The 12,213-nt window shown below is 42.5% G+C and overlaps 1 protein-coding gene across 2 annotated transcripts in view; it reads left to right on the forward strand.

Annotated features, from left to right (window-relative positions):
* The window catches only part of VWA8 (von Willebrand factor A domain containing 8), a 369,390-nt gene extending 360,840 nt beyond the window's left edge, over window positions 1-8,550 (forward strand). For both annotated transcript variants that reach the window (XM_059995512.1, XM_059995514.1), the window contains 3 exons: window positions 117-215; window positions 1,013-1,251; window positions 3,292-8,550. In XM_059995512.1, the coding sequence (XP_059851495.1) occupies window positions 117-215; window positions 1,013-1,251; window positions 3,292-3,400 (447 nt within the window). In that variant the 3' untranslated portion in view covers window positions 3,401-8,550. The remainder of the gene's footprint in view (window positions 1-116; window positions 216-1,012; window positions 1,252-3,291) is intronic.
* The last annotated feature ends 3,663 nt before the right edge of the window (window positions 8,551-12,213 follow it).

Here is a 12,213-nt window from a genome sequence, read left to right on the forward strand (position 1 = left end):
GCCATATGTTGAGCAATTCTGGGCAATAACAAACCAAGGAGTTGGAGGCTTATAGGTCTAATGACAGTTCTTTAGGGGAACAGAGGCTTCTAACTCTCTGATTCTCTTGCCTGTAGTATGACATCGCTGGACACTCTGGAGATGGCTACAACATTGCTCTAGTTCCAATTAACAAAATCCCCAAGGACGATAAGCAAAGACTGGAAATTCTCAGGGTAAGTACATTCAGTTACCTCTATATCATGAAAACTTCCACCAGATTCAGTAAAGTATCTTCTGGGCACTGAAAAGATTCACTGAAGAAGCAGCAGTTACAGGAAAGAAGACGACTTTCTGTTTCACAAACATTTAAGCGTTAAACTGAGAAAGCACCGATCATGCCTAAATTCCTTTTTTACACCATACAAAACTTAAACTTTGTTCCCTACATATTTTTAGGGTACTCAGGATTGTATTGGGATTCTATTCAGCCCCCTATATTTCAGAAGAAAAAGAATGACTCCTTCTAGAGTACTCTCTAACCCAAATTTTATGTATTTCTTAGTATTTTCTAACAATAAATTCAGTTTCACATACTTAGATATACAATAGAAACACACTCACCGTGATTCTCAAGTAAATTTCCTCCCTTGCTATTGATGTAAGTACAGTGTTTAGTGTTGTAACTTTGTTTATTGGAAACTCAACCCATTCCTTATTTTTCTTCTGTGTCATCTCCATTCTCCAGTGTGATACCAAGTTTCATATTTTCTTACATTTTCTCACTTTAAATGGCAGCTTGAGCCTTAAAAATCAGTGCCAAATGGGATAGTTTTGGAACATTTCCTGTGTTTAATGAAAGTCTTAACCACATTCAAATATCACTGTGTATTGTTGTCACACTAAGGTGCCAATTAAATAGAACTCGCTCAGAATATTTGTGCTTTCTCATTGTCAATAGAAAAATCATCACGTTTGTTAAAAAAAAGGAGCTTCTCGTTCATGGCCTTTGTACGATGTCTCTTCCCCCCAGACGATGCACGCCCACGCTCAGTTCTGCATGAGTGGGGACCACACATTAGAGGGGACGGAACACGCCATCAAGGAAATCGTCAAAGAAGAAGCTGACGAGTACTTTGTCATTGTCTTAAGTGATGCCAACCTGTCACGCTATGGAATACATCCTGCCAAGTTTGCCCAGATCCTGACAAGCAACCCTCAAGTAAATGCTTTTGCCATTTTTATTGGATCTTTAGGTGATCAAGCAGCCAGGTAAGTGTCATCCCAGGATGCAGCAGGGGGCAGGGATGGAAATACTCGAGTACCTGACACATGCCATTTCATGGGCTTCCCATCGTGAGGGGCAGTGGCGGGGGAGGATGGGAATGGAGGAGAAACAGAAACCAGAGTTGCTGCCCTCAAGCAGCTGAGAGTCTAGGTGAGGGGATGGGACGTTCTAGCTTATAATTGGATGAGCAATAATACTTCAAGTTATTTATTTTTCAGTTTATATTTAAACTAACCAACAATAAAATAAATAGCAGATTGATTTGTCCACCAGTAAATTAAACAGTACTTTATACATTTTGCCTTTTACATGAAGGTGCTAAGCTCAGTTCTATTCAGTTCATGCTCAAATCATATTCAAAGTAGCAAACATTTGCTGTTTTCCTAGCATCAGAGATTGGGTGTCTGTGTCTACATTGTATGTAGACAGACACACACATATATGTAAATAATACGTAATATGTGTGTCTACATATTTATAGACAGAGATCATCTTCACTCTTATATTTCTCCTTCATGCATGTCTGTAATTATAGTAAGATGCCGCACTGAATATGCTGATTATTCAGTAGAGAAATTTATGGTCAGATAATAAATACCATTGTGGATAGTCTGAAAGGAGAGATCTGGAAACACTTTTGTTTCTTAAACACACTAACATTTATCTTCTTGAATTATAAACAGGAAGACTCATGGTTTTTCTCTGCTTAAAGTACTTGTAAGAAGCAGAAAACGCAATTGCAAGTATACCTCCTCAAAAAAAAAAAAAAAATCCAGCCTCCACACAAAAGGCCACATACCCTTTTGTTACTCCACCCCTTTTACCTGTCACCCCCTGTGGTACAGAGTCCTACAGACTAGGAGATGTTTTAGTGTCCAAAGTGCTGACATATTTTTCTCTTCCCTTCGCCTCGCTGCAGGATTGCAGAGTACGGCTAAGAACAGACTTAATATCACGTAATTACAGTCACTTTATTACAACTGAATTTGCATTTTTTTCTCAGTTGTACGTGTAAGCCTCTTCAAGGACTTCCGTGTCCTCAAACGTAAACCATGCCTTTCCACTCAGGTTGTCTTCAGGACGAGCCCAGGATGAATCAAACGGCAAGCTCAACAAATATTGGTTGAGCTGAAAGAGCTGTTTTGTCTTTCTAGTGAACAGATCCTGTTTGAATACTTAAGAAAACACAATAATACCCTTGTGGTTTCCTAGGGAAATGATCCAACATCCACTGGCAAAAGATATGTTGCAGAATTAGCTGGTCTACTGGGCATGCCAAATGTATGATACTACACAGGATGGTGGACTTTTATTAAATGTCATTCCAAAACCAAACTTTGTTGGCACAGTGAAAGGAGGCGTTCTTTTGGGTAGAACTGTGTCTTGTACTTATATTGCCTCCAAAAATGTCCCTTTGTTCCAAATGATAAATTGGCATTTTAAAAAATTATCATAAGCCTGTATAACCTCAGTGTCATCAAAACAGCAATTGCATAAGTCAGATTACATTTCACATTGTATGATGTGGGGCAAAAAAGAGAGAGAGAGAGAACGTGTGAGAGAGAGGAAGAGAGAAAGAACCACTTGGGGTTTGGCTGGGCAACGTTTTTCAAGACCTGTTTTCTAAGGCAGGAAAAGCAGTTAAAGTACAGGGTGAGGCCAACACGTTCAGTGGATCCAGGTGAGCTAGTCCCAGATTGGTCCCTAGGGCTCCGTTCTGTCCAGGGAACATAAAAATACCAGGAAACTACAGTAATAAAAAAGGAGAGAATTTTTTCTTTGCAAATTCGCTGATTTTGTCACTGAAAAGACCTTTCTTTCGGTTCAGTGCTTTCAGTGTGCCTCTCCCTGGAGCTGTTGTTGCCTAGTGACAGCGGGTTCCACTGCAGGCAGGGGCAAGGTATTAAAGAGTGAAAACTTCCCTTCCTAAGAAACCATTCGGATGCTGAGGTTTGCAGGGGCAGGAGGTGGAAGGGGAGCCCTGATTTGCAATGGTAATTTTCTTTCCCCATCCATCCTGACAGGCTTCAGAGAACTCTACCAGCTGGCCGGTCTTTCGTTGCCATGGATACCAAGGACATCCCTCAGATTCTACAACAGATTTTCACCTCCACCATGCTGTCCAGTGTTTAAGAAGTGGCCTTTATCATCCCGATGACCCTGGGATTTGAAATAAGCTAGGAAGAAAGAGTATTCTGAAGAAAAGAAGAGGTCTATAAAGTGCCCCTGAGTGATGACTGGCTAATTCTGGCATTCCCGGGCTTTCCTGCGCTTGCTAAGTAATCAGAGTTCAGCGAAGCAACCAGAGCGAGGCCTGTGCGTGGAAATCTACAACCATTGATGGGTTTACAAATCATTAGAGGAAGCGAGTTGACCTGCATTATACAAAAGGTCAGGGTTAAGGGAAGGTGGTTTGAGAACTATGGTGCGTGGTCTATTTCCAAAAACCTGACGGAAAGAGTACCTTACTTTTGCCTTAACACAGCACCTGGTCACCTAGGATAACAAAAGTGACCCCAGCAAACTAAGTCTTTGATGCCACATTCGGACACTGGAATACAAGTCTGTGCAAACTCACCCAACCAGCTTCTCTTCAATAATTATTTTTATTTTCTCCTCCACCCTGTACTGTCCAACAAACAATGACTTTACAGTATTTAACCCACTGAAAAGTCCTTTCAACGGCAATATTCTATAAAAGGTTGGGTTTTCTCAATAATTTCATTTTCTTAGCCAAAACCGAAAGGAATCAAAAGATCCTTGGATTGCTTCCTTTCCCACGTGACTTTTAAAAGGCTTTTTAAATAATAAGGAGCAAATGTCCTATTCTCCGTGCTGCTGGGATTGGAGGGATGTCTTGCCTTAAGTTTCCTGTTTCTTCTCCTTCTTTAATGCTCCTCAGAAGTTTCACACTCCTCCGTTTTGGTGTCCAAAATGTAATGCTCAAAATAACAAATGCTTATGTTTTTACATAAAGCAAAGTGAAAACAAGGCAGTATGTTTGAACTGAATGGTAATGAGATTTCTTTAGCTATAAATATATATATATATTTAAGCCTCATTCTTTTTTTTTATTCCCATTCTCTCTTGGGCTGACCTTTACTTATCAATAGACTCAATGTCAGTTTTTTTTTTAATCAAATGCTCCAGCAGAAGTCAGTCTCTTTCCAACCATATAATAAAAGTTTCTCTTCACCTTTGATGGTAAAGTCCGAAATGCTAAGGGCACCATTGTGTCTGTGCTTTCATAAGACAAGTTGGAAAAATTAGTCTTGTTAATAATGGTAAGTTATTCACCCATACATAGTGGGAATTGTACGATTCATTTTACTTTCATTATAGGAAAGAAAAATAGATGACACGCATTTGTTTCACCAATCCATCTCCCTATCAAAGAAATAAAAGCAATCAGATTTCCAGTGCAGTATTGCCCAGCAAGTTTGCGTGGCTTGTCTTGTTTCTCTAGACAGACGCTTGCTTTGTGTACTGAATCATCCAATGATGCAAACAATTTCAATCCAAGAAGTATCTTTAAAAATGCAATAGCAGGGCTTCCCTGGTGGCGCAGTGGTTAAGAATCCGCCTGCCAACGCAGGGGACATGGGTTCGAGCCCTGTTCCGGGAAGATCCCACATGCCGCGGAGCAACTAAGCCCGTGCGCCACAGCTACTGAGCCTGCGCTCTAGAGCCCGCGAGCCACAGCTACTGAAGCCCACGCGCCTAGAGCCTGTGCTCTGCAACAAGAGAAGCCACCGCAATGAGAAGCCCCTGCACCGCAGCGAAGAGTAGCGCCCACTCGCCCCAACTAGAGAAAGCCCATGCGCAGCAACAAAGACCCAGCTCAGCCAAAAATAAATAAAATAAAAATTAATTTTAAAAAAACGCAGTTGCATTAATAACAACAATAATGATAAGAACGGCAGCTAGCATTTACTGATTACTATGTACCAGGTATGCTAAGTGATTTCATACATTATTCCATTCAATCCTCACAACAGTGCATGTAAAATAGGTATTTTTTAGCCTCATTTACAGATAAGGAAAGTGAGGCTCAGAGAACTTAAATCACTTTCCCAAGATTCCCATTTCTAGACTATTGACTAACTACTCATTGTACTATTAACATCCTCATTTTACAAAGAGGGAAACTGAGGCTTAGGGAATTTCAAGAAAATAGGGGAAGGGGCAGAGCTGTGACCCTGGACTGTCCCCTCTCATGCTTTATTCTTGCAAACCTAGATGTCGAGCTTTTGGTGCCTTTTTCTCCTTTCTCCCAGTGCAGTTTCTCTTCTTGCAAAACGACCACATTTCCTAGAGCTCCCTCTCCGCGGTGCTCAGAAACTATCTGCACGATTTGAGCACTTAGAGGAGGGAGTGGGGACCAAGGACATGGGACACTGCTGGAGGGACACTTCCAACTGCTCCTTCTTGGGCCCACAGAGAATTGAGGAAGTGTCCATCCAAGGGGCAGCTTAACCCCTACGGGGTGCCCCTCTGCTAGAGGGTCACAGCCCCTGAAAGCCTTTGGAAGTTGAATCCAAGAGTGACTGACGGAACAGCTTTTTAATGAATCCTCCCTATGGGTAACTACCTGGGTAAGCAGAAACCTTTTTTTTTTTTTATAACATGGAAAGAATGTTCTCAAGTAATTTAATTTCCCTTTCCCCACCGGCCAGACATCCTTTGCAAAAGTTATTTTTTAAAAATATGTAACTCCTGGCTTTTCTGATTTGTAAGAGGGAAGGATGATGGGGGAGGGGAGTAGAGAGTGAGAAAATGAAGGGCTTCTTTTCACTTCTTGCAATACCTAAGAAGTTGTGCCTTTATTATTAAATGCACTTAATTATAGGCCACTCCAAGCTATTCCCAGGCCCTTCTTATGTCCAGGCCGTTATAATAAACGCATTGTGTGCCTCAGGGGGGGGTTCCAGAGAAAGGCAGCTAAATCCGTCCTCAGGGAGCCCGTGTAATGCTGAGAGGGTTCATTGTGATCCCCGGCAGCCAGGAGGAGTGAATGCCATGAATCGTCTCAGTAGAGGATGCGTTTTCCCCCTGGAGTTCTTTGTGTGCTCCAGCAGAATGACCTCATCACATACAGGCAGCTCAAGCGCAGCCACAAGAAGAGGGTGAGAGCAGGCATACCACAGCCCAGCACATGTTTGGAATGAATCATTTAATTCTTTACATTACACCCTTTCCTGTGAGCCATCAGGAGGAGAAATCCATCAATGCCAGAAAGGTTTACTCTAAACAAACTTCCAGGCTTTGAGAGCCATGTAGAAGTGGTTTTCCGTGGGGAGCATTGCCAGCGTCCCTGGAGGCAGCTCCGGAGGCTCCAAACCCTCCCTCCACCTGGTGCCTTCTCACGCCTGTCAGATCAGCCAAAACGAAATTCCTCAGGGAACAGAGGAAAGACATATGGGACCAGGGAGCAAGAGGCATCCTCGCTTATTTGTTGTGTTTCTATTTGTTTCCTCCCATCGCAATTATAAGAGATATTTCACAAGTCTAAGCTGATACCTCATGTGCCTAGACAGACATTTTTTTCTGGAATTGCATCTAAGGAATAGTCGAACGTCCATTCGTATTTAGTAAACTGTACGTCACTTCTTCAAGTTATTAAGAAATAAAATGTCCCCTTTTTAAAAATCATTCCAACCACTAACATAGATGGCTTTTTAAAATACTAATTGAAGGGTCTAATTCACTACCAATTTCTGGTCAGGGTTATATCATAAAGCTCTTACCTGTTGCTTTTCCTTTACCTTTTTTCTAAGACTTGCTGTGGCCAAAGTACTACACGTAATGGAAAGGAATTCCGAAGTTCCATCTTGTAGTGGGAGGATTTCCAAACTCTGGGTAGAATTAGTCAGTAGGAAGGAAGTTCTCAATGCTGCTCGGCTGTTAACTACCTGTGCAGACTTGGGCTAGTCACTCGTGGGCCTCAATTGCTTCATCTCTGAATTAAAAGACTTGGACAAAATGATCTCTAACACTGAAGTCCCACGTTCCTTTAACTCCTACAGAACTGACTTTGTCCCTTGTATGTCTTAGAGAGTCACATCATCTCAGTGTATTTTTGTCCCAACCTCACACGCATTTTAGCCCCTACTGTACAGAGAATTTTGGCACGTATATCAATCGCCCTAACAAAGTGTGTTATTGAATGAATATGCATTCTAAAAGCTACATAAGCTTCATTAGAATTGGTCAAGAGGGCTTTTTCCCCCCAGCAGTTGGACAGATATTTCTGTTGGATCATGATTCACAAGATTTCTGCCCATTGTCTCTTGCTTTGCATTTTGCAGCCATAAAATAAAATTCCATGTCTGCTGATCTGCACAGTGGGATCAAAAAGGATCAGGAATTGGAAAACTACTGTGTGCTGAGAGCTGACCTTTGTGCCACAGCTGAACAATGTGCAATTGTGTATGTGGTTTTTTTTTTAAATTGTTAGATCCTGTAAACAAAAATCTCCTCCAGAGGAGAAAAAAAATGCTTGCCAAGCAAACTCTCAAGATGAGAGCGATTTGACACTCTTTTTTTTTTTGAGACTAAACGCTATCTGGGGCTTTCACCTTCAAACAGAGACAGCGTCTCTTCTGGCCCAGCCGTGCACATTTGCTTTAGAATGCCAGGGTTACATAATTTTAAAATTGAGTGGCACTTGTGGTATTTGGCCACTCAGAGCAAAGTATAACACTCTTTTAAGGTGGCTTGGGTCCTTAAAAGGTGGCGAGAACATCGTGTTCTGCTCTAAGAAATCTCAGCAAGGGACCTGTCAGCTCTAAAAAGCATGACCACCACGCATGGTCCCCCCATCCCGCCCTCTGCAGGCACCAAAGGCACCCTGACCCTTCGTTCTTCTCACGGGCTTCAGTGAAAGGGTTTGGAGCTGCCAGCTCTTCCCCTATAGGAACAACTGAACGATTTGTCAATAAACCCTGACTCCAAAGATGGTAGGTATGACCCCAGAGGAGTTCCAGAATATAAGGATTTATTGAAATTATGTGCAGCTCTGAAGCATTAGTAACAGTAACTGGAGCTTGACCTGGAAATGGAAGGAAACTGTCTGTCTGAATTTCCCAAAGCGAGTGTGTCTGTCATGCCGGCCGGAATGTGGAGAGAGAGTAATGAACCTGTCAAGAGTCCTTTGTGTAATTGGTCTCATGATACCATACTTGAAGCCTTATTCGTTGAAACTTGAAGAAAAATAAAGTGTATTTACTCAGACCTGACATTCAAGTTGGACTTTCAAATGTAACATTTATATTAATAAATACCAATGCTAATTTATTGAGACTGACCATTTCTTCATTTTGGAACTAATAATTAAGAAATCGTCCATCCTCAGGCTCCAGGAATAGAGTGAGTATCAACAAAGCTAGGTGGTCCGTTTCCTTTTACAAAAGATTTTCTGGCCCATATGAAATTCAGCGCTGAAAACGCTGGCCCAGAAAGGAGCGCTTAGGGACCAGTGGAAATAAGTGGCAACACTGGGGAAGTGGCCTGTTGACCACCGTTGGCCTTGCCTCCCGGCATGTGGGATGGGGGATGGGGGTGTCCCCATAGATCCCAGAGCCGGTAAGGAATCCAAGGGTCTCTGTAACAGGCCAGGATGCCCAGATTCCAGGGTGTATGCACACACAATTAAAAGGACAGATGATGGACTACCTGGGAAGGCCTAAGGCTTAGTTAATGGACACAGACACTGGGGAAATACAGCTGTTTGTTTTGCAGTGAACAAAGAAATGGTCTGTTATCTGAAAAGCATCCCTTAGGACCCAGATGCTTTTGAACAACTATTTTCCAGGCGGATAGAATATGCATGTCCATACATGGCAGGCTTGAGTACAAAGATGTGATATTCAATGTGTGGTGCCTGAACTAAAGCATCTCTTCTTCTCTCTCTGACCTTTCCTACAAACTGGAGGGAACTCTCTGCAGAGGTGGAAGATTGTCACAGCTCCACAAAACCTCCTGAAAGCAGACATTCAGTCACTTGGCAGGAATACAGGCCTGCACAGCTGGCCTGGCACCTTGCCCCCTCACATCTGAAGTCTATCTTTAGAGAGGGGTTTCTCAGCGAGAGGGGCTCCCCTCTTTTAAAATGCAAACAGCTCTGGGAGGCCATCCATCACACACACCTTGGTTTGAATCCCTCATTCACAGGCTTTCCTCCTAGCCCAGCTGAGATGAAGGTCCTCAGACAGGACTGCGACTGGGGGGGAGGAGAAGAAGGGGGTGAGGGACGTTTGCCACTTGGAGCAGGACTCAAGCAGAGGAATGGGCCTGGGACACAGCAGGAGGGCATGAGACATGGGCACATGGCGGGCTGTGTATTTGGTCCTCCTGAGAGCACTCACTGAAGGCTTCCATGGGTGTGCATTGGTGGTGGCTTGGTTCTCTTCCATCTTGTTTTTAATTTTTTAATTTTTTTAAGGAGTTTAAGTCCTTTTTTTAAATTAATTTTTATTAGAGTATAGTTGATTTACAATGTTGTGTTACTTTCTGCTGTACAGCAAAGTGAATCAGTTATACATATACGTCTCTCCACTCTTTTTTTGGATTCTTTCCCATATAGGTCATTACAGAGTACTGAGTAGAGTTCCCTGTGCCATACAGTAGGTCCTTATTAGTTATCTATTTTATATATACTAGTGTGTATATGTCAATCCCAATCTCCCAGTTAATCCCCACCCCTTGCCCCCTTAGTAACCGTAAGTTTGTTTTCTACATCTGTGACTTTATTTCTGTTATATGTGGAATCTAAAAAATAGGTACAAATTGAACTCATCTTGCTTTTTTAGAGACATCAGATTTCCACCTGTATTTTGCCCTCCATCTTATGGAGGCGCTACCTTTCTGACATCTGGGTTACAGAAGCAGGCGCAGCAGACATATCTGGGAGGGAATACCCTAGCCATGATTAAGGGCCTTCAGCCCAAGGGCAAGGCCTTTCAACTTTGGAAACCTACTCCACAGCCCCTGAACCATGTCTCTGGTGAAGTGAACAAATCGGATTCCTTTTTATGCCCTGTTCAGTTTGCTAAGAGAAGAACTCTTGCCCTGAGCTGGGGACCTTTCAAAAGAGAACTTGCACCTCTGAAAGGCTGCAGCATTTATTGGAAGCCACTTTCCTCCTTGCAGAGGCAGAGCTGGTCTGCGCCCCACAGGACAGCCCAGCAAGCCATGGGGAAGTTCTAGTGCTAAGAGCTGTGGAATTCCCAAGCTCCACCCTGGTGAGGCCTGAAATGAGATCAACGTGAGTCTCTTCAACTCAGAACATTCCTTTTGTGGAATGAGTTCTGAGCACACTTCTACTAGAAAGTTTTCTGAAGTGTCTGTAATTCAGCCTTTAGGAAGAAGATGTTATGTAACAGTTTCTAAAAGCCCTTAAGGATGTCCTGACTGCTGTCTGCTGTATACGGTGGGGTGTTACTCCAGGACCTTGCTTCAGACAGGTCTGGACTCAAAGAGGGCTAAAAATCCTCAACAGAAACTCTCCAGTAATTAAGCAGCACCCAGCAACAAATGAGCACAGCCGTGTGGCTGACAGGGTCTTTGTGCTTCGGCTGGGAGTCAGGCCTGTGCCTCTAAGTTGAGAGAGTCAAGTTCAGGACATTGGTCCACCAGAGACCTCCTGGCTCCACATAATATTAAATGGCAAAAGCTCTCCCAGAGATCTCCATCTCAACGCTAAAACCCAGTTCCACTCAATGACCAGCAAGCTACAGTGCTGGACACCCTAAGCCAAACAACTAGCAAGACAGGAACACAACCCCACCCATTAGCAGAGAGGCTGCCTAAAATAATAAGGTCACAGACACCCCAAAACACACCACTGGACGTGGTCCTGTCCACCAGAAACACAAGATCCAGCCTCATCCACCAGAACACAGGCACCAGTTCCCTCCACCAGGAAACCTACACAAACCACTGAACCAACTTTAGCCATTGGGAGCAGACACAAAAAACAACAGGAACTACGAACCTCTAGCCTGTGAAAAGGAGACCCCAAACACAGTAACTTAAGCAAAATGAGAAGACAGAAAAACACACAGCAGATGAAGGAGCAAGGTAAAAACCCAACAGACCAAACAAATGAAGAGGAAATAGGCAATCTACCTGAAAAAGAATTCAGAGTAATGATAGTAAAGATATCCAAAATCATAGAAACACAATGGAGAAAATACAAGAAATGTTTAACAAGGACCTAGAAGAACTAAAGAGCAAACAAACAATAATGAACAACACAATAAATGAAATTAAAAATTTTCTAGAAGGAATCAATAGCAGAATAACTGAGGCAGAAGAACAGATAAGGGACCTGGAAGATAAAATAGTGGAAATAACTACTGCAGAGCAGAAAAAAGAATGAAAAGAATTGAGGACAGTCTCAGAGACCTCTGGGACAACATTAAACACACCAACATTCTATTTATACGGGTCCCAGAAGAAGAAGAGCAAAAGAAAAGGACTGAGAAAATATTTGAAGAGATTATAGTTGAAAACTTCCCTAATATGGGAAAGGAAAGAGTCAGTCACGTCCAGGAAGCGCAGAGAGTCCCATACAGGATAAATCCAAGGAGAAACACTCCAACAGACATATTAATCAAACTATCAAAAATTAAATACAAAGAAAAAAATATTAAAAACAGCAAGGGAAAAACAACAAATAACATACAAGGGAATCCCCATAAGATTAACAGCTGATCTTTCAGCAGAAACTCTGCAAGCCAGAAGGGAGTGGCAGGACATATTTAAAGTGATGAAAGGGAAAAACCTACAACCAAGATTACTCTACCCAGCAAGGATCTCATTCAGATTTGATGGAGAAATTAAAACCTTTACAGACAAGCAAAAACTAAGAGAATTCAGCACCACCAAACCAACTTTACAACAAATGCTAAAGGAACTTCTCTAGGCAGGAAACACAAGAGAAG

The sequence above is a fragment of the Delphinus delphis genome, chromosome 18 (assembly GCF_949987515.2).
Source record: "Delphinus delphis chromosome 18, mDelDel1.2, whole genome shotgun sequence".
Taxonomy (NCBI): Eukaryota; Metazoa; Chordata; class Mammalia; order Artiodactyla; family Delphinidae; genus Delphinus; species Delphinus delphis.